General features: G+C 43.9%; 4 protein-coding genes and 1 long non-coding RNA gene across 10 annotated transcripts; 2 read left to right on the top strand and 3 right to left on the bottom strand.

Moving 5' to 3' along the window:
- Positions 1–5,461: 5,461 nt before the first annotated feature.
- Positions 5,462–7,197, top strand: cplane2 (ciliogenesis and planar polarity effector 2). Of its 3 annotated transcripts, none has more exons than XM_088390303.1 (5): positions 5,462–5,757; positions 5,820–5,972; positions 6,359–6,483; positions 6,550–6,689; positions 6,826–7,197. In XM_088390303.1, the coding sequence occupies exons 1-5, from the start codon at positions 5,646–5,648 to the stop codon at positions 7,043–7,045; spliced, it is 750 nt and encodes a 249-aa protein (XP_088246429.1). In that variant the 5' UTR covers positions 5,462–5,645; the 3' UTR covers positions 7,046–7,197. The 3 variants fall into 3 exon arrangements, 2 of the variants coding, with proteins under 2 accessions (XP_088246429.1, XP_088246428.1); XM_088390302.1 differs by having other exon boundaries at positions 6,794–7,197; XR_015861380.1 differs by having other exon boundaries at positions 5,463–5,757; positions 6,603–6,689; positions 6,794–6,936.
- LOC148391040 (rho guanine nucleotide exchange factor 19) lies at positions 7,082–10,566 on the bottom strand. Of its 3 annotated transcripts, none has more exons than XM_088390298.1 (12): positions 10,328–10,566; positions 9,794–9,955; positions 9,654–9,727; positions 9,282–9,571; positions 8,777–8,937; positions 8,515–8,667; positions 8,309–8,438; positions 8,143–8,217; positions 7,974–8,066; positions 7,758–7,906; positions 7,519–7,695; positions 7,082–7,405 (listed from the first exon to the last, which is right to left on the bottom strand). In XM_088390298.1, exons 1-12 carry the CDS (start codon positions 10,543–10,545, stop codon positions 7,357–7,359), a joined length of 1,731 nt encoding a protein of 576 aa, XP_088246424.1. In that variant the 5' UTR covers positions 10,546–10,566; the 3' UTR covers positions 7,082–7,356. The 3 variants fall into 3 exon arrangements, with proteins under 3 accessions (XP_088246424.1, XP_088246425.1, XP_088246426.1); XM_088390299.1 differs by having other exon boundaries at positions 7,519–7,683; XM_088390300.1 differs by lacking the exon at positions 7,758–7,906 and having other exon boundaries at positions 7,519–7,683.
- Positions 10,567–10,793: 227 nt separating this feature from the next.
- Positions 10,794–17,511, bottom strand: ddi2 (DNA-damage inducible protein 2). The gene is made up of 10 exons (XM_088390307.1): positions 17,403–17,511; positions 17,065–17,238; positions 16,183–16,312; positions 15,649–15,975; positions 15,303–15,429; positions 15,062–15,189; positions 14,566–14,694; positions 14,362–14,465; positions 14,082–14,274; positions 10,794–12,876 (listed from the first exon to the last, which is right to left on the bottom strand). Exons 2-10 carry the CDS (start codon positions 17,200–17,202, stop codon positions 11,810–11,812), a joined length of 2,343 nt encoding a protein of 780 aa, XP_088246433.1. The 5' UTR covers positions 17,203–17,238; positions 17,403–17,511; the 3' UTR covers positions 10,794–11,809.
- LOC148391038 (uncharacterized) lies at positions 16,865–19,139 on the top strand. 2 transcript variants are annotated; one of them, XR_015861381.1, is made up of 3 exons: positions 16,868–17,191; positions 17,286–17,383; positions 17,813–19,139. It is a non-coding gene; the product is annotated as an uncharacterized LOC148391038 (long non-coding RNA). The 2 variants fall into 2 exon arrangements; XR_015861382.1 differs by lacking the exon at positions 17,286–17,383 and having other exon boundaries at positions 16,865–17,191.
- Positions 18,450–22,664, bottom strand: edem1 (ER degradation enhancer, mannosidase alpha-like 1). Its single transcript, XM_088390297.1, has 11 exons — positions 21,997–22,664; positions 21,248–21,320; positions 20,874–21,149; positions 20,621–20,804; positions 20,249–20,423; positions 20,056–20,176; positions 19,820–19,990; positions 19,654–19,727; positions 19,488–19,584; positions 19,234–19,416; positions 18,450–19,142 (listed from the first exon to the last, which is right to left on the bottom strand). Exons 1-11 carry the CDS (start codon positions 22,443–22,445, stop codon positions 19,053–19,055), a joined length of 1,893 nt encoding a protein of 630 aa, XP_088246423.1. The 5' UTR covers positions 22,446–22,664; the 3' UTR covers positions 18,450–19,052.
- Between the last annotated feature and the right edge of the window lie 623 nt (positions 22,665–23,287).

Here is a 23,287-nt window from a genome sequence, read left to right as displayed (position 1 = left end):
TAACACAAACCCTAACCCTAACCCTAACCCTAACCACAGCAAGAGCAAGCCTAACCCTAAGCCTCGGCACAGCAAAAGCAACCCTAAGCCTAACACAAACCCTAACCCTAACCCTAACCACAGCAAGAGCAAGCCTAACCCTAAGCCTCAGCACAGCAAAAGCAAGCCTAAGCCTAACACAAACCCTAACCCTAACCCTAACCACAGCAAGAGCAAGCCTAACCCTAAGCCTCAGCACAGCAAAAGCAAGCCTAAGCCTAACACAAACCCTAACCCTAACCCTAACCACAGCAAGAACAGGCCTAACCCTAAGCCTCAGCACAGCAAAAGCAACCCTAAGCCTAACACAAACCCTAACCCTAACCCTAACCCTAAGCACAGCAAGAGCAAGCCTAACCCTAAGCCTCGGCACAGCAAAAGCAACCCTAAGCCTAACACAAACCCTAACCCTAACCCTAACCACAGCAAGAGCAAGCCTAACCCTAAGCCTCAGCACAGCAAAAGCAAGCCTAAGCCTAACACAAACCCTAACCCTAACCCTAACCACAGCAAGAGCAAGCCTAACCCTAAGCCTCAGCACAGCAAAAGCAAGCCTAAGCCTAACACAAACCCTAACCCTAACCACAGCAAGAGCAAGCCTAACCCTAAGCCTCAGCACAGCAAAAGCAAGCCTAAGCCTAACACAAACCCTAACCCTAACCCTAACCCTAACCCTAACCACAGCAAGAGCAAGCCTAACCCTAAGCCTCAGCACAGCAAAAGCAACCCTAAGCCTAACACAAACCCTAACCCTAACCCTAACCCTAACCACAGCAAGAGCAAGCCGAACCCTAAGCCTCAGCACAGCAAAAGCAACCCTAAGCCTAACACAAACCCTAACCCTAACCCTAACCCTAAGCACAGCAAGAGCAAGCCTAACCCTAAGCCTCAGCACAGCAAAAGCAACCCTAAGCCTAACACAAACCCTAACCCTAACCCTAACCACAGCAAGAGCAAGCCTAACCCTAAGCCTCAGCACAGCAAAAGCAACCCTAAGCCTAACACAAACCCTAACCCTAACCCTAACCCTAACCACAGCAAGAGCAAGCCTAACCCTAAGCCTCGGCACAGCAAAAGCAACCCTAAGCCTAACACAAACCCTAACCCTAACCCTAACCACAGCAAGAGCAAGCCTAACCCTAAGCCTCAGCACAGCAAAAGCAAGCCTAAGCCTAACACAAACCCTAACCCTAACCCTAACCACAGCAAGAGCAAGCCTAACCCTAAGCCTCAGCACAGCAAAAGCAAGCCTAAGCCTAACACAAACCCTAACCCTAACCCTAACCACAGCAAGAGCAAGCCTAACCCTAAGCCTCAGCACAGCAAAAGCAACCCTAAGCCTAACACAAACCCTAACCCTAACCCTAACCACAACAAGAGCAAGCCTAACCCTAAGCCTCAGCACAGCAAAAGCAAGCCTAAGCCTAACACAAACCCTAACCCTAACCCTAACCACAGCAAGAGCAAGCCTAACCCTAAGCCTCAGCACAGCAAAAGCAAGCCTAAGCCTAACACAAACCCTAACCCTAACCCTAACCACAGCAAGAGCAAGCCTAACCCTAAGCCTCGGCACAGCAAAAGCAACCCTAAGCCTAACACAAACCCTAACCCTAACCCTAACCACAGCAAGAGCAAGCCTAACCCTAAGCCTCAGCACAGCAAAAGCAAGCCTAAGCCTAACACAAACCCTAACCCTAACCCTAACCACAGCAAGAGCAAGCCTAACCCTAAGCCTCAGCACAGCAAAAGCAAGCCTAAGCCTAACACAAACCCTAACCCTAACCCTAACCACAGCAAGAGCAAGCCTAACCCTAAGCCTCAGCACAGCAAAAGCAACCCTAAGCCTAACACAAACCCTAACCCTAACCACAGCAAGAGCAAGCCTAACCCTAAGCCTCAGCACAGCAAAAGCAACCCTAAGCTTAACACAAACCCTAACCCTAACCCTAACCACAGCAAGAGCAAGCCTAAGCTTAACACAAACCCTAACCCTAACCCTAACCACAGCAAGAGCAAGCCTAACCCTAAGCCTCAGCACAGCAAAAGCAAGCCTAAGCCTAACACAAACCCTAACCCTAACCCTAACCACAGCAAGAGCAAGCCTAACCCTAAGCCTCAGCACAGCAAAAGCAACCCTAAGCCTAACACAAACCCTAACCCTAACCCTAACCACAGCAAGAGCAAGCCTAACCCTAAGCCTCAGCACAGCAAAAGCAAGCCTAAGCCTAACACAAACCCTACCCTAACCACAGCAAGAGCAAGCCTAACCCTAAGCCTCAGCACAGCAAAAGCAAGCCTAAGCCTAACACAAACCCTAACCCTAACCCTAAGCACAGCAAGAGCAAGCCTAACCCTAAGCCTCAGCACAGCAAAAGCAAGCCTAAGCCTAACACAAACCCTAACAAAAACCCTAACCCTAACCCTAACCACAGCAAGAGCAAGCCTAACCCTAAGCCTCAGCACAGCAAAAGCAAGCCTAAGCCTAACACAAACCCTAACACAAACCCTAACCCTAACCCTAACCACAGCAAGAGCAAGCCTAACCCTAAGCCTCAGCACAGCAAAAGCAAGCCTAAGCCTAACACAAACCCTAACCCTAACCCTAACCACAGCAAGGGCAAGCCTAACCCTAAGCCTCAGCACAGCAAAAGCAAGCCTAAGCCTAACCCTAACCCTAACCCTAACCCTAAGCACAGCAAGAGCAAGCCTAACCCTAAGCCTCAGCACAGCAAAAGCAAGCCAAGCCTAACACAAACCCTAACCCTAACCCTAACCACAGCAAGAGCAAGCCTAACCCTAAGCCTCAGCACAGCAAAAGCAAGCCTAAGCCTAACACAAACCCTAACCCTAACCCTAACCACAGCAAGAGCAAGCCTAACCCTAAGCCTCAGCACAGCAAAAGCAAGCCTAAGCCTAACACAAACCCTAACCCTAACCCTAACCACAGCAAGAGCAAGCCTAACCCTAAGCCTCAGCACAGCAAAAGCAACCCTAAGCCTAACACAAACCCTAACCCTAACCCTAACCCTAACCCTAACCACAGCAAGAGCAAGCCTAACCCTAAGCCTCAGCACAGCAAAAGCAACCCTAAGCCTAACACAAACCCTAACCCTAACCACAGCAAGAGCAAGCCTAACCCTAAGCCTCAGCACAGCAAAAGCATGCCTAACCCTAACACAAACCCTAACCCTAACCCTAAGCACAGCAAGAGCAAGCCTAACCCTAAACCTCAGCACAGCAAAAGCAAGCCTAAGCCTAACACAAACCCTAACCCTAACCCTAACCACAGCAAGAGCAAGCCTAACCCTAAGCCTCACCACAGCAAAAGCACGCCTAAGCCTAACACAAACCCTAACCCTAAGCACAGCAAGAGCAAGCCTAACCCTAAGCCTCAGCACAGCAAAAGCAAGCCTAAGCCTAACACAAACCCTAAACCTAAACCTAACCTTAGCTCTAACCCTAACCCTAGCACTTAACCTAACCCTGACCCTATCTTTAACCCTACCCCTAAGGTTAACCCTAGCTCTAATCCTAACCCTAGCTCTCGCCCTAACCCTAACCCCAGCCCTAAACTTTAGGGAGGTGTATGATTATATGGGGCAGCAGACGAGCAACTGTGTTGCAAATTTTCTACGATAAAACTTTTGAGTTCCCAATGGGATTTGAACCCGGGTCGCTGGGGTGAAAGTCCAGAGCACTAACCACTACAGTATGGAACCCTTGCTTACATTGAATGGAATACATATGATTTTATGGATCAGCTCACAAGCAAAATGGTTAAATGGGGCAGCACACGAGGAACTGTGTTACAAATATTTCTTTGATGAAATACTTTGTATAAATACTAAAATAGCATAAAATACTATGGAAGCCTCGCTTAAGTTATCTGGAATATGTATGGTTTTATGGAGCAGCTCACAAGCAAATAGTTAAAATGGTTATATGGGGCAGATTCCTTTGAACGAATCTTTTAAATGAACTGATTCTAAAGATTCAGTTCACTTAAAAGAACTGGAATGCACATCACTAGTTGCTGTGTGCTTTTACTAACAGTGACACTGTGACGGCTGTGGTGCGTTTTCGGTCCGATGGAAATCAGAGCAAGTAGTTCAACGGGAGGACCTGGATTGTTCAATTTTCACCAACGTAAAATACACAGTCAAGTTGAGACACCTCGACTGTGATCGCCACTCAGCCGCTGTCAGAACAGCAGAGCGTCTTTAAAAGTGATTTTGTTCTTAATGTCGCAATATTTTATAGAGCTAGTCTAAAACAGTAAACAAAGCCATATTGATTCTTTTGGATTTTGATCACAATTACTTTCAACACTGTCTAAAACCTTTTTTCAAAAACTGTCACTTTCATTTACAAAAGAAATACAATTTAAATAATATTTAGTATTCATTTTTATTCAATTATTTGACTCTCCATACAGATATAGGAATAGAACTTTACATATTTTGTTGTAATATAACTGATTTTAATATAGAAGCTGGTTTAACACTTAACAGTTTTTTGTTGGTGGTGTGCCTCTAGATTTTTTCCAATAAAAAGGTGTGCCGTGAATGAAAAAAGGTTGGGAAACACTGCTTGTGAGCATCTGGTGTGGAATTTTCAGTATCACTGCCTCGGGACTGCATTAAAGTTCACAAGTTTAGAGGTCAGACGTGCAAAGGCTTGTAAAGATACCTTATACCGAGTATAATATGTGATACTGTGCAGAAAAACACCTGCTTTCTTTCTTCTTTTTTTGTCTTCTTTTGACTGAGCCAAACGATGAGGAAACGTGTGTCACGGTCATCACATTTTATGAGCTGTTAAAGCAATGCTGCACAAGCATTTTTTTCCACCAACTTTGGGCGTGGTAGGCCACAGCAATAGTTAAGTTCAAAGTGAATGCTTAGCTTTAGAACAGAAATAATATAAATGTTGCTGAAAATTTGAGTGACCGCAATGTCTTGCTTTAATAGTACAAGTATAATCCCCTTCTGCACAGCAAACTTCAATGCATTGAATTTTACCAGACGTGACCTCTGTAAACCACCAGACGGCAAAAAGAGATTTTACTGACATCTAGCGGCGATAGAAAGCGACCTCTGCCGGGTATATGATTTTTACTTCCAGGAGCGCTGTATTCAGATTTAATCACGTACGTACTTAAGTACGACGTGAAGATACACTAATTGATAGTAACCGTATTATTTAGTAATTCTACAGCGGTTAAGACTCTGCCATAGAAACTGACCTAATTTCTTTGCGTCACGGGTTCAAGTCCCGTCGATGACTTTTCTATTCTTTCTATTTTTTTTTCAGTGTTTGCTATTTTTTGCAGCCAGTTAGAAATGCAAACGAGACGTTTCGTTGAGGAGAATTTGAAGTTTTGCAATCAGGGAAGTTCCAAGTCGCTTGTGACGAATCTGCAGCCGCGAAACACAAAGCTGCGCAACTCGCCTTACCATATCCATCGTAACATGGCGAATAAAAAAAAAAAAAACTCTTGAATCTTGAACTCGAGACGGGGAGTAAGATAACATAGGAGCAACTTGACATGTAACACCCCTTTAATTCATCATCATGGTCCCTACTCGCTCCGAGGTTTTAACAAAATGACTCAAGCTTCAAAAAGCGGCTCGGTCGTCGTCGCCGATTGGCACCGATGCAAAGACAGCAAAGAATACTTCAGCAAGATACTATACAAGAAGAAACGCAAGCATTTTGGTAACTTTCAAAAACATTGATTGATCCGCGAATGAAACGAGACTTATCATTTGTGTGGGCAGGTCTATTGGAGTCTCCGGTGATGCCGCCACACATTCCTGTGGACACGGTCCACTATAAGGTCTTCCTGTCTGGCAAGAGTGGAGTGGGTAAAAGTTCTCTTGCTGCACGTCTTGCTGGACAAACAATGCCCTGCGTGCACTACGAGACCACAGGTAGAAGCTTGTACCCAGAACATGCAGTCATTTGAGACATTCAGTTCCTCCCATAATTTCAAACAGACTTGTCAAGTTTATTTGTATAGCCCTAAATCACAAACAGTCTCAAAGGGCTTCACATAGCCAAAAATTGACAATTATTCTCAAAGCATCCCCTGATCTTAAGATCCCAAAAGGGCAAGGAAAAACTCAAAAAAACCCTGCCAGGGGAAAATGAGAAACCTTGAGAAGGGACCACAGATGGAAGGATCCCCCTTTCAGGATCACCAGGTTAACTTCATTCCATATGTATGCTGAAGCAGTCCCTTTCTCGCCAAAACATGTTGGTGTATGGGTCGGGCTTGGAACAATTACAGTACCAATATTGTCCGTTTGTGTCCAAGGCATTGAGACGGCAGTGGTTTACTGGCCAGTCAAGTTAAAAGAAAGTGGCAGAGTGCTCTTCTTCCGTTTCCAGTTGTGGGATTGCGGAGAAAATGCCTTACGACGATTCGACCATCTGCTCCCAGTATGTATGATCATCTAACAGTTTTTGTGAGGGGGAAAAAAAATCTCAAATTGATTTTCCTTTCAGTCTTGTAAGGAGAAAGTGGATGCCGTTCTCTTTCTTTTCTCCTTCACTGATAGAACATCTTTTGATGATCTTGCTAATCAAATTACAAAGTGGAAAGAATCATCTGTGGGCCCAGCTGTGACTTTGGTGGTCGGCACAAAGTATCCTTTTAAATAAATCAATCCATTTTCCATTGTGGATTACCACTCAAGTGAGCATGAGCACGTTCCAGTTGATGGCAATTTTTCCTTGATGTTTTGCTCCGATTTGACCTGTTCATGCATTGCGATGTCTCAGAGAAGGACGTGAGAAACTTCCAGGAAACGTGGCAGCTAGCAGTGTTGCGCACAGGCGGCGGGGAGGTGGGCAACGGGCTGGATGCCGCCGCACCTCTCCTCAACAGCCTGGCAGAGAATCTTTGGAATCAAGATTGCATCATGGCTGGGCACCAGATGCAGCAGCAGACAGCAAGTTCGACTTTGGAATAGTAGAACTATTAAAAAGTTGTTTTTCCTGAAGAACACTTTCTCCCTTAATGTAATTTCTTTGCCACTTTCACAATTAAAATGAATTTAATGTTTTATATGAGAACATACCATTTTATTACCAGCCAATTTGAATGTACTGTTCATTAAAATCAAACATTTAACAGTGAAAAACTGGATTATACATGCATATAAATTGTGATTTCATTTTTAAAGTTAATTCAGTCGTGATAACGATGAAGGTCTTGAAGTTGTTTTTTTTTTTTTTTTTAAGTGTGTGATTGGTCAAAGTGCACACTGGATACGTGAACAACTACAGAAAATGTGCTTCTAAATCTTTGATCTAAAAAAAATCAGCCTTCAGCACCTTCAGCCACTGCTCCTGGTCTGACCTGTGGCCAAAAGCAAACTTAAATGTACGCAGACAAACATGACAATAGTAATCTCTTGAACTATTTATGAATTCTTCTTTATGAATTCTTACTCCATCCTCTCCCTCTCATACCTGCTGTGTGCAACTAGTATCATGGCGGTCGGGTTTCCGGTGCAACTCCGAGAGAGATGTAACAGGAAGGATTCTGGCGGTAGACCAAGTTCTTCCGTCTTCAGGGGTGCGACGTGCACATACGTGGGGAACTCGGCATGGTCCTCTACCAGGAAGCGCTGCTCCCTGACATGAAAACTGAGATTTATCCTTTTGTTGTCGTGGTGTCAAGTACTTCAACAGCTACATTTGGCTAGTACTTTTTTGTAGAGAGGATCAACAAATCGTTGAAGAGGTGAAGGTGGATGTCAATGAGAAGCATTCTGGATTGAGGGCTGCTCTCCACTGTCAGGAGGCTCAAGGGGCCATTGTGCACCAAAAAACGGCCACTTACGACCAGAGGGAGTGCCTAAAATAACAACTTCAGGGTCTTCAACTTTTTTTTTCCAGTCCAAAACTGTGAAAGAAAAATCTACCTTCAGATTGCCAAAATCCAGCAACACCTCCAGGGAGATGAGTTGCTCGATGACTTTCATTTTTTTAATCCCCTCGTTGCACTCAACCACGATCTGGCCCGAACAAAATCAAAGGATGACATTTGCTTGGGATTTATTTTCATATCGCGTGGAATTAAAGCAACGGTACCTCATGTATGGCCTCCTTTGCTTTGTGAAATAATGACACGCCATCTGAATCCGCTTCAGTGAGTTTCAGGATATTCTAGGGGGACAAAATTGGACACAGATTTATTACTGTCTATTGAATTAAATCGACCTTCAAAAAAAGTGGCAATGTGACAATATAAAATTACCTCTAGAATGAGCTTAATGCGTGTGATTCTCTGGAAGGGAAGGACGAGGAAGGATTTAAGAGTCTGTCTCTGGCACACTGGCTCGCTCTCGAGCTGCTTGAGGCATGACACAAAGTCACGGTTCTGCTGCCTTGAGATGGAAGAAAAGCGGTGATGGCATTCAGATGGCAACGATAAGAAAATATGGCATGATAAGGCAGACTCACAGCAGCTGGTTGATGAGCGCCTCCTGATACATCATGTTGGTTATGTAGGGCACATAGCGGGCGCGGAAAGCGGGGCAATGGTCAAGTACAATGTCCCCAAGCTGGGATATCATCACGCATTCGCCCAGGCGCATCTCCAGGTCCATAAGAAACCTAGAAGAAGTATAAAGTTCTCTTGGATGGATATGTGCCGGCTCACTTTAATAAGGACAAGCACCAGAGAAGACAGACAAGGGGAAGAGTCAAGAAGCATCACTCTTACTTCTCACTGGTGACCTTCACGTGACGGACGTTGGAGAACAAAGTGTGGTGCTCCATTTGGGATAAGGTTTGCTTGAGCGCTTTGGATGAGAAGAAGTGATCCACTGTGACGCTCAGGCTCCTTAAGTAAGACGCCTCAGAGCTGACCAATTCAAACATGGACTATGTAAAGAAAAACAAACTTTTAAAATGACATTGGTAATATTCGGAAACAACGTTGACATTCAAGATTCCTGTAATATATTTTGCAATTTTTTATTTTATTTTAAAATATACTCATTTTTTAAAATTGATTTTGTATTCATTTATCACATTCAATAAACAACCATTGACATCTATGGAAAATTTAGAGTCATCAATCAAGTAAGAAGGCCGAAGCAGAGATTGGAACTCAGACCAGCACAACTGCGTGGCATATGTGCTGACCACTAAGACAACATACCAACACCCCCACACATCCCATTTGATCCCACCTAACTTGAGTATATCTGAGAACTAGATTGCACCTCCTGAAGTCGAATCTGTTGGACCGTCATAGTGCTGAGCAGACCGGCCGCCTTCACCTCGTCCAAGTCTTGCCACAGAGTGCAAGGTACCACGCGGATAACGTGGCAATCAGGAGGAGAGGGCGAGCTTGACCCAGAGGAGCTCTGCCGAGGCGACTCTTTGGGGCTGAGGCGAGATTGAAGACCCCGCAGATATTCGGGGGCGATCAGTTCAGACAGGAAGGTCTTAGTGTTGAGTTTCTGGAGGTCATCTCTGACTGACTGTACGCAGTAGTCCTGGTAGAGGGGGCCTGCACATTAAACAACAAAAATGAAAATAAGTCATTTAGAATTTTTTTTTTTAAAAATAAATATTGCTCAATTACCACTCACATTTGTGAATGTACTTTGACTGAAAGGTCACAATGGGCTCTCCCTCTTCATTATCCTTGTCTTCCTCTTCAGGCCTGGAAAGACAATTGGTTAAGATTCCATAGCAAATAAGTCTACTACAGGCTTTCATAGAACCTTACTCCTCTTCTGTGGTAGCCTGCGCTATTGGAGGAATCAAAGGTGTCTTGTTTTCCTCATGTCCAGGAACCCAAAACAACTTGGGCGTGGTCTGCATTTTCCCAAAATTCCACATTCCATTTGCAGCAACTGACTTGATGGCTGATGAGATGCCTAATATAGAACTAGAAAAAACACCCACAGGGAGAAAAAAAAAAAAAAACCACAAGTCATGCACATCGCATGTGCACAAAAAAGCATGTAAATAGTTCTGAATTCAATCATCATATATAGCATACATGTCCAGTGCAGCAGGTGTTGAGGTTTTATATAGCATTTTTATAAAAGCTTTTTATCTTTGCATTTTTTAAAATTTATTCTGAAAAATTGTACTATGTTTGTTTACAATACAGCACTAATTTTGCGATAGCAGAGCTCAATGTGCACAAAAATGTGACAGTGGGGTGGAAAAGTCAAGGCAACATACATCATTCAAATAAAGTTTTCTGTACAAACTAATTAAAACAAACTAATTAAAACATCACTTAAGCTCTTACTTGAGATTCTGGCTCTGGTCCACCGGGTCACTTGCTGACTCCTCCATGTTCAAGTCCAGCGTACAAGGCTGCTCCGTTGTTATAGTGGGAAGCTGAAACTTGAGGAGATTCATTCCTTCCTTACTAAGCTCTTCAAAGTACGCAAGCAATTGGGCGAAGACGTCTCCACCTATACGTCTGATGCTGCTGCTGCTGCTGCTGCTGTCAAAGTTAGCCATTTTTTCTCCAAACGACCGACGCCCGGATCCCTCTAATTTATTGCCGTCGGCATGTCAATCAAAAACAGCACAACAGGTGGGATGATGGCTTTTTCTTTTTTTTTTTTTCAAACTCTGAAAAATAAAATCACATCATCCAATAGATCTAGTTGGTATTTTCCTGCTTTCTAAACTCAACATTTAAAAAAAAAAAAAAAAAGAAAAAAAAAAGACAATTACGATTTCAATTGCACACCCGAACGCACGCATAGTATACAAATTGTAATCCCCGTTTTATTTTGCAATCTCATACAAGACAAACGTAAATAAATCATCAGAAAACATTGTATGGCAGATGACCGGATAAAGCCATGTGTTACAAGATGACGGGTAAATTTCAATTTATATTCAGAAAAGAATGAAATGAACACCCATCTTGATTTGACATACAAAAAAATTGATAAACATACATCGAACAATAACGACAACAAGAAAAGCGCAAAAATTGGATTTTTGTGTCTAACACATTTTCTTGCTCTTATTTTTGGTACAGATTTGTAAACGTGTTTAATATACTGTATCGTGGCAACTTTTAGAGAGAATTTACTTTTCCATGGGTAACATCAGAAAGATCTCATGATTGAACAATAAATGTCATTATTGACAAAAAAAATATATAAGCAGAAGCAGTGTAAATACACTGGCTGAATTTGAGCACTCTTCCCATTTTTTTCAATCAAAATCAAGCTGATTATTTGTCACAGAAAGATGATATGGATTGATAACTTCTCACCCATCTCAAAAAAAGTTCAAGACTAATTGATAACTGTGTCAAACTGGAGCATTTTCTATACTTGTGATCAGAGTCTGATTATCAGATGGCTCAAAATCACATGATTAGTTAACCCCTTCTCATCATGTCTGGTCTTTGACAATTTGAATAATTTAGATGTGTACTACGCTTACAGATAAGAAAGGTCAAATCATATATGTATTTTGCTTCAACAATAAATGACATGTATCGATATTGGATCACAAAGAAAGAAAAATCAATTTATATTAGAAAACACCCAAAAATCATTCAGATGGATGTACGCCCGAGACGTCGGTGTGCAAATATGCACCACGCATATCCGCTAATGTCAAGAAAAGGATGATCAGTACTGTGCGACAGCATATCCCTGTTAAGACACATTCCCTGCAAAGAGGGGCACGAGACATCTGGATCAAAACCCAAAAGCATAAAAAGGAAATGAGACGTTGGTGGGGGGGCAGGCTCGGAGTCTTAGGTGGGCACGGTGATGCTGCGGGCCAGGAGGGCCAGCAAAGCCAGCTCCACAACCCCATGCGCCTGCTCGAGAGCCTCTGCAGCATCGCGGGCAGAAAAACCTGCAGCCTGGATTCTCTGGATGTGTTCGGCTGGATATTGTTCTGTAAAGGTTACGGGAGGTGGGGCGGAGGTGGTACCCGAGACAAGACTGTCCGGCGTGCTTACTCGTCCGTGTGCATCCCCGCTCTCCTGGTGCCCCTCCAGGGGTTCCCTGAAGTCCCCGTCACAATTGGGGGAACTTGCTGACTCAGGATGATAAATGCTGGAGTCTCTGGCTACAGTTGGGGGTTGTGGAGGAGCCACTAACTCGGGATGATAGACATTGGGATCTCTGGCTTCAGATGGAGGCTCCAGAGGCCCTTTCGAAGAGTCTGCCCCTGCACTCTCAGAGGACACATCGCAAGCAGTAGATGGTTTGGCTTTGGCATCGCTTGGTTCTGCTCTGACTCGGGTTGGCTCCTCCTCCTGGGAATACGTTGAGGGATGGGGAGTACTGCAGTTGTTGGAGAGCAGCAGTTCATGGAGCTCCAAGAGAGCAGCGGCCAGGGACGGGATGCTGTCAGAGCTCTCGGGCTGATCCCGGCACGAGGAGTCCATTTGGACAGAGCCCAACTGGCAAGGATCTGTCGTTCCAGACTCGGCTGCCTCATGCTCCATGGCCTGACTGGGTGCTAGTTCTGGATAGGGGAGGGCTGGGCTGTTCTCTGTTTCGGATGCTTCCGTAGTCCCGTTCTCATCACCTTCTGGACAATGGAGGGCTTCAGCTGACTGACAGGGTCCTGGGGCTTCTTCTACCGAGACAGTACAATCTTCCAGAGGGGGAGGCTGGAGCTGATCCTGCTCTATAGGCAGATGAGGTTCCTGGACGCCAAGTTGGTCCGATCCTGAGGTCAGCTCCAGGGTGGACTCTGAGCAATCCGAGTCAGCTTTGTGGGGATGAGCGTTTGAGGACATTTGGTCTGCGGCTGTGGGTAGTGACAATGGCGGCGGCTGCGGTGAGGTAGTCTGTCCGTCTGCAGTGTCTTTTTGGTACAGGGAACAGATAGCACAATCGGATATCGTGAGAAGATGAAGTCTCATTGAAATCTGTGAAGTCACAGCACTTCACTTATTCCACATTTATATCTTATAGCCTTATCCCAATGGATTCATTTTTTCCTTCAAAATGCTATACAAAACACCCCATAAATTCAACATGAAAAATATTTTTGGATTTTTTTTTTTTAACAGAATTATTCACACACAATCTCTTGCCATGAGTTGTGGGGACTTACTGTATGTACATATGTGTTGGAGAGCGAAAGAGAGCAGTACAACAGTTTGTCTTTATGGGGTGTTGTGTGGAGAATTTGTTACTTTCTCAAGCTTCTCTTTTGCCATCCTCAAACACAACCTACATGCAAAAATACGCCCACAAAAAGAGTAGCAGATCCTGTGGCAAAAACCAAACCATAATCAAGGTGGTCAAAAATAATAATTAAAAAAAAAACAAAAAAAAAAAACAATGGACTTTAGCGCTGGCAATGACTGGCTTGTGATTTTTTTGCAGTACCTGATTGTATGGCCCCTCTCCAGCTGTCTCCATTTGCATCACTGCTGTTCTGCTCATGGGTTAAGGCGCACACCGCACACATCATGCAGAGGGATGGAGAAAGTTAGCAGTGGCACACAAAACATGCGGCAACCAAATCACACCTTTTTCATGTGTGTCTTTTTGGACAACATACCGTGTACTCCAGCTATTTTTGTCATTAGTTTACGCATGTACACAACATGCACACGTGACTAATTAGCACCCTGCTTATTCATTTCTCCTGAAGATGAACAACCTAAGTCCACCTACCTAACCCAAAGACCTATCCCGCTATCTACCCGTCTATCTATCCATTTTGATAACGTAAATGAAAGTAAATGGAAGCAATGTAAAGAAATGTATGGCACTCATTTACATTTACTGTAAATATCAGTAAATGAAAACAAATGCTTTGTTAAAAAATGTGTAAACATGATTCTTAATATTTTAAAATAGTAAACATCATAAGATGAGCCGTCAAACTCCGGTGGTGCTCAGCAGATCCACATCCACTTTTATCAAGGTGAAGGTATGGCATGATTATGTGACAGCATGAATAAAATGTGCGTGGCCCATGCAATTGTCATTCTAAAAGAAAGGGTGAAAGAAACCTAAAAAAAAAAGCAAGCCAATGATAACGAAGACCATACATACCACTTTCGTGTATGGACCGCTGAAGTGCCTCCGCAAGCTCCCTGTCTGCCATCTCTTCAGGGCGGGCTGCCTCGCGTCCCTCGGGCCCGTAGGCTAGCCGGGCGCATTCGGGCAGCTCGGCCTCGGACAAGAATCGAGTCTCGGTGCCCGTTGTCCCGATGACAAGGACGCTTTTCTTCAGATCGATCGAACACTACAAGTCCAAAAAGTTGAATTGATAATGCTTCTGGATTGTTTTGCATCTTAAAAATTGAAAGTGGGGAAGACAGGCAGTTCATACCTGGTGTCTCTTAAGCATGTCGAGACCGAGCAGCATGTCCATCGGCTGGTCCTCCAAGATGGAGAAAGAGCAAGGAAGAAAGTCCCCTTCGATCTGGACCTGAGCTACATGGACACAAGAGAAAGATCACGTCAGTACACGATGCAGTACTACGCCTTTTTTTTTTTTTTTTGCCAATGGTGCACGCCACAGGAGAACACCTACCCAAATGAACCCTGCCAATTATCTTCTGCGTGCCCACACCCTTGGCGATGCCCGCCCAGCGGCGATCTACTAATCGCATGATGTTGCATCGGTCTGCACAGGCTTGGCTCATGATGGTCATTTGCGCGCCTGAGAGCAAAACAAGAACAACCCTCATACATGTTGTATAAACATGCAATGATGTGTGACAGTAAATGTAAAAACAAATTTCCGAATGTGTTATTTAAATGTAAAATAGTTGTCATAGACATTGTGCAGAGCAAATTAGCTTAGCGCTTAGTGTTCACAAGCAGCCAAAGATCACAATTTCAATCAGTAAATGATAACTCGTTAGCCTTACAACCGTGTGTTCGGAGTGTACACTTTAAATTTTCTTAACAGACACTCTTATGACAAAACCATGCCATGTTGTTAAGACACCTGAGAAGTGTTTTTAAATTGTGGGGAAAAAAAAGCATACTATGTCTCCTTTAGAGTCCAATCCTCCAACAATTACCTGAGTCGACAAAAGCTTTGACAGGGTGTCCGTTGACTTTGCAATTAATGTAGAGCATAACAACCTGCCCGAAGCTTTCTGGGGCCTCCTCCATTGCAATTGTCATATTTTCTTCTACGTTGTGCTGCCTGAAACGTGTGCACATTTAAACATTAAGCGAGAATAAAAACATCTTGCATGTCACCGACGCTGGCTCGTATTCTCAAAATTAACAATGTGTAGAAAAAAACTCAAGCAAAACCTGATATCCTCCTCGATCTTTGCCTGCGCTTCCAAATCGAAAGGATCCGCAGTCAGCAGTCGGATTCGCTCTTGCTCGCGCTTGGCTCGATCCTGCTGTTGCTCCAGCAGAACTTTGGTAAAGCGCTCTGAAACCAGAACCAGACGTTTACAACCAACATCGGCTGATGTCATACACAGTAGAACGCAAAAGATATATTTGGCACTGTAAGTGAAAATGACCCATGTTAAGACAGAATAAAAAAACAATCAAATACATGAGTAATTCTGTTTCTTTTCTTCTTAGTAAGTCACAGCGTTCCATCACTCCTCAGCTCAGTACGTCAGCATATAGCTCTTTTATTTACCTAGATCTCCGCTCAGCAAGGCCTCGGCGAGCGGTGGATTTCGCTCTTTTAGGAGAGACAGCTCGTGCGGATTGGACAGGAGCATCTGCTGGAGTAAGGCGGGGTCGTCAAGCGCCTGAGAAGAGGAGCCGCGAACGGCCGGTGGGTTGATGGTGGAGGGCTGCGCGCTGAGCTGTGGTTGTTGCTGAGGGGGCAACTGCTGCTGCTGTTGCTGCTGCAGCGCCGGTGGTGCGGCCTGTTGTTGCGGCGGCCTGACAGTACTACGGGGAGCGGTTGAAGTCGAGGCGCCTGGGACTGTGATGGAGCGAAAGTCGATATGGGGCAGACCTACAGGAGTAAGGGGAGAAAAGGTTGGTAGGTTAGCGGGATATGACAACAATCAAGGCTGAATTACCAAAAATATTAGAGATAAAAAAAAAACAAAAAAAAAAAACAGGGTCTGTCTCCAATTTTATGATGGGCCCCATTCATTTTTGAGTTGATTTTCTTTTGTGGTCTCCACCTTTTTAGTCAGGAATTCCATGATGTTCTCACCTGGGAAGGCTGGCTGAGTGGGTGGCGGCCTTCTGTCGGCTTGCCTGAGGACCACCACGTCTCCATCCTTCACCCCGTAGGTTCCCAAGGCACGAGTGGGGTCTTTTAGGGGCTGCTCTACATAGGAGATCTTAAAAACAAAATGTAAAACACATCCGGTCACAACAGCACAACTAACTGCTGGTAGCATCAAATAAGCTGCATGAAACATATATTATTGTGGCTGCCCAGTTCTTCACTGTGTGGAACTGCACTGCACCATACACAGGCAGCTATGTTGACTACCTGGTCATTCAGCTAAAAGGGGTAAATATTCATTATTATCATTAGTATTTTGTTTTAACCAATATAGTTATGAATTAATTTACAAATCAAGCAGTTGTCCATTAATCGATTAAGAGTGACATGAAGACATTGTTGGTCAATATCTGATTAACAGTTTTGTATATTTGACGATGCTGCTTTGTTCTAAATACAATATTTACATCAGAGTTTACAAACCATTTGAGTACGGCATTTTCCCCCACTCATATATTTACTCAAATAATTATATGGATTACCTGTTAAATGTAACTTGACTAACATTATACTTAGGACCCACGGGTGGCCTACTACTGCTTATTACACCGTAACATGATTGTGTTGTTTGTTTAGGCGTTAGCCTTCGTAAACAGACCTAGTCTGACATGAAAATTCATTGACATCAACTGACTACGTGTTCTTACTGACGCTTAATGACGAACGGCCTGCGTATGGCGAATTTGCCCGGCGCTTGGGTCCTAAAACGCAAGCAAAAGTATGATTCATGCTAGCAAAGATGACTGGGCTAACTAGCCACGAGCTAGGTTAGCTCAACAGTGCACCGCCGCCGGGTGTCTTTACCTGAATTTCCCCCGCCGGGATTCCCGATTCCAGTTCACAAAGTGCCACAAAGTCTCTCAGCTCCAGCTCTGGGGACACATCGAGGGCGAATGTGCTTTCTGGGCGATCTCTCGGAGCGCAGAAAACGGTGACCAGCATCGCTTAATTTTGGAAGCAGAATCAGTTGGCAAACCGCTGCAACATAAAAGCACTGACTGCATTTGCTTTATTCACACACACAGAAGAACGCCTCATGCTCATGCTGGATTTGCGACACTATTCAGTCGTATTTCACGCCACGAATCCGTCAAATGGAATACGTGAAGCTTAACTGATGATAGTGAGTGTTGTGAACTTACTAGTATGCGTACGATGTGACAGAAAATCATTCAAAAAACTCCGACATCAATAAATCTAGTATTTTCCCTGCGATGCCGTACCTCGCCTAGTTGCTTTTTACGACATGTCGTTAACGGAGATTGGAGTCGTAAAAACTCATTTCCAATCTTCACCGTTTCCTATCACATTTTGTGTCATGTAATAAAATGAAAATATTAGAAATGCATAACTTCAACTGCGAAGATGTTAAAGTAACAACACGTGTGCAGTCTAGTATTATTTTTCATGTTTTTAATTTCTTCATAATAATTGAAATGCATTTTATTATTACTGTATGATTAAACCAAATGCAGATCTCATCTGCAGTTGGGGTACAATCAAGTATTTAAAAAATAGACAACTAAGCAAACATCTTCTTCTTCTTCTTTAGGCCTTTCCATTCCTTTCGGAACATAGGCCATCGATGAAGAGTTTCCACCCTCGTCTGTCTTGTGCCATTTTCTCCAGCTGTTTCCACAACAGTCCCATCTTCTTGACATCCAGCTCTGTGGTCCTTCTCCAGTTGTTTTTGGGTCTCCCTCTGCTTCTTTTGCCTTGTGGGTTCCATGTTAACGCCTGCTTGGTTATAGCCATGTTGTTTTTTCTAAGGGTATGTCCTATCCAGCTCCACTTCCTCCTCAAAACCTGTATCTCTATTGTTTCTTGTTTGGTGCGGTCCCATAGACTGGTGTTGCTGATGCGGTTGGGCCAGAAGATCCTGAGGATGCGTCTTGGGCAGTGGTTTGTGAAGGTTTGCAGTTTAGCGGTGATGTGTTTGGTGGTCCTCCATGTTTCTGATCCATATAGCAGCACTGTTTTGACGTTGGAGTTGAAGATTTTGAGTTTAGTATTGAGTGAAATGGTTTTGGTTTTCCAGATCTTATCTAATATGTTGAATGCTGTTCTTGCTTTCCCTATTCTTCAAATTAAGGTGATGATTTGATATTGGAGTTTCAAATTAGGGTTTCAAGTCTAGGTTAGAGTGACAAATTAGCATTTGAAACTAAAATAACACACACTCAACTGTGTTCCGATTTCTGTGCAGCAAGTTTAATCAGCAAATGGACACAAAAATGTGCCACTTAAAAAAAATAAGAATACCTTATGGCCTTAGAAGCAATAACTAAGACATTATTTGATGAGATTGTTCATTTTTGTTTTTACTTACCCTGAGACAATTGTAGCAGGTATGAAACAATTACAATACTCCTGATAAATTAGGGGAAAAAAAGCAAGAAAATGTTCACATAAAAACCTATGATTTGAATTAGTAGTTGTAAACATCTGTACATTGCAGAGGTCCATGTACAGAATAACACAAAAATGACTGTAGGCACTTAAAACAGTGGTCAAAATGTAAATATCTATACATTATCACACCAGAGTAATGAAAAAGCAATCATCGACAAAATAAGCAGGCACCATTTAAGAAGGCGGGGTAAAGCCCTTGTGGTAACGTACGAACAGTCACTGAACGCTTCATAATGGAAGAGGTGTTTTTTTTTTAATATCCCAATAAACGCAACCACTTCAAATTGGCTGACATTTCTCACTCACGGAAAAAAAATCGAAGTCACGGTCCAGCGGAAACCTCTCTGTTCACGTGGTAGTCATAGTGTCTCCGAGCAGACTCAGAGAAGCCCTACCATTTGATCAATTTGCCTCATGTAGACGCTCTTCAGAGGAAGCGTGTATCGACGTACATCGGGGATCCGGATGCACTGAGCGAGAGGAAAACCAAGACATGATAATGGTTTGAATCCAAATTGTTTAAAAAAAAAAAGAAAAAAAACTTAAGATGGCGATTCTTACATTGCTGCTGTTCCGGGAGGGCTGCTCAGTTATCGTCGTCTGCAACGCCGTGTCGTCTTCACGCGCACACTTGCCGTTCCACCTTTTCTCCCGGAAGCGCTTGTCGACGGGCATCACGTGACCCTCGGTGGTGAAGATGTACTTGTTGCCCGATTTGTGAAGAGGGTTGTCCTCGTCAAATAGCTGTGGTTAAACAACAGGACGTAACATTAAAGAGGATTTTGAATTATTGAATTGTCAGCGACAGCCGGTACCAGATAAAGGTATTTGCAGGTCTCGCTGAGGAAGAAACTCTCCATGCGATCTTCTTTGGATTTGTGTACAACGTGATGGAGGGTGGCATAGCCGCATCTGCAAATCACACACATCACATCAATACAGAGAAAATAAAGGAGTGGGGAAGAACTAAAATGCACGCACCTGACTTTGGCATTTGTTTCAAGGCTCTGGAGAATGTCCATTCCAACATGTAAGTAAAAAGGATTTTTGGTCGCCTGTAGAAGTGATCAAGACAATAAACACAAAGCTGAAATTTGAAAGAAAATGTAACATCACACAAATTTCAGATAAGTTGACGACAAGTCACCTGGTAGAGCAGATAAGTGGACTCCACCAACTCGGGTCTGAGTGGGTAAAAGAGAACATCGGCAGCTTGCCGCTGCCAGTTGTACCTCTCTGGTAACGCCCCAAAGCGTTTCCAGATGGCATAGTAGAAGGCGTGGAGGCAAATGGCGTTTTCTACATCACCATTTAGCACCTAAAAAAAAACCCAGTCGTTTTCTTCGGACTAGTACCACGAATTTCACAGTGATTTTATGTGACCTGCAGTCCGGGGAAAAAGGCCTGCAGGGAATCTATCCACGTGTTCATGATCTCGCCACTCATCATGTTCACATTGACGTAGATGGGAGGGTCGCCTTCTCCTTCGTTGCACGATTCTCGCCTATGGGAACGTGAAGAACGGGCTTGTAGGACAGCGAAGAATTTCAAGTGTTCTAAACGGGGGAGCCCTCACCCTCGCCTCAAGTGGTTCTGGATGCTAGCATAAGCGGCTTGGAACATGGCGTAGTCCTCCTTCTCGCCAAACAGGATGTATGACTTGAGCAGATACTCGTAGAAGGAGTCCATGCCAGCGCCCAGACCGCTCTGTTTGCCCACCCAGTGACCCGTTTGGATGTTGACGATATTGCCTGGTCAGATGATTGAAAAATATTAAATATATTACACAAAAAATATCATATATAAAATATTTTCTGCAAACCTGTCAAAAATACCATTTTAATCCATGAACATAAATTTATGAACCTGCATTGTATTCCAAACAGCTGGAAACCAGTTGGGATAGGTGAAATGCCTTCAAATAAATGTGATGAATGCTGTAGTGTACCTAGAAGACCAGTTTCACTGTTCCGCAGCTTCCAGAGGGCTCTGACCGCTCGTCGAGCCACAGACTCAAACGTGGAATCTCCGGTCAAGCGGCTCAGGATTCCAAACTCCACCAGCAGGGATCCAGCTCCTGCGGTACATGTCTCGTTAATACTGCCGTACGGGACTCCGCTTTTAAGATTCACCTGCAAAAACAAAAAGGAATCCGAAGTAAGGAAGATTGAACGTGAGTGCCCGAGTGGCGTGGAACTCACCCTGGGGTGCGGGATGCCTGTGCTGGTGTTCTCAAAGGCAGGCAGCAAGCGCACGGCCAGGTCGTGTGCCAAATGCAGCAGCTGGTTGTCGTAGCCCTCGAAGCTCACCCTTCCGAATGGATGCTTGGAGTCCGTGAGCAGAATGTGAGCTGAGATGAGGCTACCTAATATCCTGATGTTGGCCTCAAACACTTGCACCGTTGAATCCTTGTCAAATGACACAGTGTCAATGACCAGCTCGACGGCCCGCCGGAACTCCGTGACATTTCCAAGCACCTGAGGGAGAAACTCCCAGTGAGATCTTTGGCTGAACGGCATCAATCCAATTCCAAACAAAACACTTCATGTTCTGAGTGAACACTTGAATGACTTACCAGTAGGGTGTCTAAGGTGTCAATAAGTGTCAGCGAGTAGTTTCCCAGGACATCATTGATGTTGATGTTGGAACTGTAATTCAAGGCAAAATTGTCTTAACTACCAACCACAATAAAGGCACAATATACAGTATGTAGTTTTTCTTCTAAATATTTTTGCTTTCTGTGTTCTTATTTGTTTAGCTAGGTCCACCACTGACTACATATATATAAAATATGCTTAGATAGTACATTGTATGTAATATACGGAACATGAACATTGAATATAATATCATGACTTGTTAGTATTGGAAAACAAAACACCAAAGCATTTTGGGTATTGTGATAATAGAATAGATTAAAGTTCCGACTGATAAAGAAACACTTCCGCCTATTCTTCGAACATGTGTGTAAGCAAGTCATACAAAGACTGGGTTGATTACTTTTTTTACTTTGGGTTTTCTTTGACTTTTGCTTCTTTCACTTTGTATTTCTTGTTGAGCTGAGTTGAATTGAGCTTGCTAATTTGATATTTTTCCCCTCACAATTGTTTTTATAATGACACTACTTTACATGCTCAAAATAATAATGAATTTAGAAAAACTTTGGAATCCTGTACTTAATAAGCTTTCAGTAAATACATTTTGATATACATCTGGTAATTGCATTGTTGCCTTAATTCTGAACAATGTAATGCGTGGGAGCCTTTATTATTCCCTAAGACTAAGCGTGCCACCCCAAAATGACCACTGGACATAATGACAACTCACGGGTTGTGTACGTCAGGACCCCTGCCCTCGCAGTCAATTGGGTTGAGCTCGTCTTTGGGGAACGCATACTTCATGTAGTTGTCATAACCAAAGTAGAACATTTCTCTGGCCTTCTCCTTCATGGTGGCTCTCAGCGTGCCCGGGAAGGAGCTGTATCTGCGGACGTAATCGTCCTTATTGCCGTCGAAGAAGCTCAGGTAGGACCTCTTCGGAGACTCCTCCGCCAACTTGGCGCAAGTCCCGGTGGTCTCCTCATGTTTGTTACCGCTTATCTGCTTGGACCACGAGTCGCCGCATTTCTTCTCCCCGGTCGAGGGTTCCTCCTCCGTGCCGTCTCCGCCGGAGTGACTGGTGCCCAAGCTAACGTACGCTCCAAGTCCAAAGGCGAGCCACAAGCTGACAGACAGTCTCACGACGACCACACCGACTACCAACGACCGCCATTGCATCTTTGCTCTAGCTCGCTGTTAAAACGCATACTTTGAGTGTGTACGCCTGCACGAAGGAAACTAATCTGATGTCTTGGGGTTTATCTGAAATACATCATCTTGCTGGAAGTGCCTTGCATCGAATGACACGATTCCTGTCAACAAACCAGTTAGTCCCAAGAACCGCGCCTGTGATTGGATTTCACGCTATGACGTCCAAACATTTTCGTTTAATGATTTTCCTCTAAAAAATGTCAATCATGTGGGCGTTGTTTTGGGACACTGCTGACGTATTACTATGCTGGCCAATAGGAACAGCAAACCATGATGCAACAGCCCAGTCAGAATTGAAGTCACCAGCGGCCATCTTGCGTTGCCACTTGCTTAGTACGCCTTACTCCCACGAGTTCTTAACGGCATTTTCACGTTGTTTTCTGACTCCACGGCAAAAATGCCACAGTGTGTGGTGTACAACTGTAAAATATATAAGATTTCATTCCATAAACTCAAAAGCATGCTGTTGTGTATTTTGGGCTAACTCATGTTCCGTAGTAGGAAAACTCCAGAAGTGGGAGGGGGAACTTTGGGGGCGTTCTGTGTTGTGGTGAACTCACTGCGTTGAATGAATAAAGACGTCGTTGTCCGAACAATTCTTGCTACCTAAGAACCTGGAAAATAGTAAGGCTATAACATATTCATTAATCTTGTTTGTGGTAGCGTTTAACTTACTACAGGAAATATTACAGGGCTATTTATTAATGCAAATGCTCAGTGCACCAAATTAAAGAACAGATAGGGCTTTCTGTGGCCCCAGGACCATACTTTACCCACCCCCAAGTTAGCCATGCTACGCTTTAACAACA

The sequence above is a fragment of the Syngnathus floridae genome, chromosome 11 (assembly GCF_059516105.1).
Source record: "Syngnathus floridae isolate MCC-2025c chromosome 11, RoL_Sflo_1.0, whole genome shotgun sequence".
Classification (NCBI taxonomy): domain Eukaryota; kingdom Metazoa; phylum Chordata; class Actinopteri; order Syngnathiformes; family Syngnathidae; genus Syngnathus; species Syngnathus floridae.
The sequence above is the reverse complement of the archived record's forward strand: the minus strand, read 5'-3'. Positions and strand labels throughout refer to the sequence as shown.

What these genes read in the sequence shown, in the direction of transcription:
- cplane2 (XM_088390302.1), top strand. Translation starts at nt 5,646, where the DNA reads ATGACTCAAGCTTCAAAAAGCGGCTCGGTCGTCGTCGCCGATTGGCAC. An exon ending in GATTCGACCATCTGCTCCCA is followed by an intron (nt 6,484 to 6,549) that starts GTATGTATGATC and finishes TTTTCCTTTCAG; the next exon opens with TCTTGTAAGGAGAAAGTGGA. An exon ending in ACTTTGGTGGTCGGCACAAA is followed by an intron (nt 6,690 to 6,793) that starts GTATCCTTTTAA and finishes TGTTTTGCTCCG; the next exon opens with ATTTGACCTGTTCATGCATT.
- LOC148391040 (XM_088390298.1), bottom strand. Translation starts at nt 10,545, where the DNA reads ATGGCTAACTTTGACAGCAGCAGCAGCAGCAGCAGCATCAGACGTATA. An exon ending in TGGATTTTGGCAATCTGAAG is followed by an intron (nt 7,907 to 7,973) that starts GTAGATTTTTCT and finishes TTGTTATTTTAG; the next exon opens with GCACTCCCTCTGGTCGTAAG. An exon ending in ATACTAGTTGCACACAGCAG is followed by an intron (nt 7,406 to 7,518) that starts GTATGAGAGGGA and finishes TTTTGGCCACAG; the next exon opens with GTCAGACCAGGAGCAGTGGC.
- ddi2 (XM_088390307.1), bottom strand. Translation starts at nt 17,202, where the DNA reads ATGCTGGTCACCGTTTTCTGCGCTCCGAGAGATCGCCCAGAAAGCACA. An exon ending in AAGATCGAGGAGGATATCAG is followed by an intron (nt 15,190 to 15,302) that starts GTTTTGCTTGAG and finishes CACACGTTTCAG; the next exon opens with GCAGCACAACGTAGAAGAAA. An exon ending in CAAAGCTTTTGTCGACTCAG is followed by an intron (nt 14,695 to 15,061) that starts GTAATTGTTGGA and finishes TTTTGCTCTCAG; the next exon opens with GCGCGCAAATGACCATCATG.
- edem1 (XM_088390297.1), bottom strand. Translation starts at nt 22,445, where the DNA reads ATGCAATGGCGGTCGTTGGTAGTCGGTGTGGTCGTCGTGAGACTGTCT. An exon ending in CCTTTTTCCCCGGACTGCAG is followed by an intron (nt 19,991 to 20,055) that starts GTCACATAAAAT and finishes GTTTTTTTTTAG; the next exon opens with GTGCTAAATGGTGATGTAGA. An exon ending in CCACTTATCTGCTCTACCAG is followed by an intron (nt 19,728 to 19,819) that starts GTGACTTGTCGT and finishes TCACTTCTACAG; the next exon opens with GCGACCAAAAATCCTTTTTA.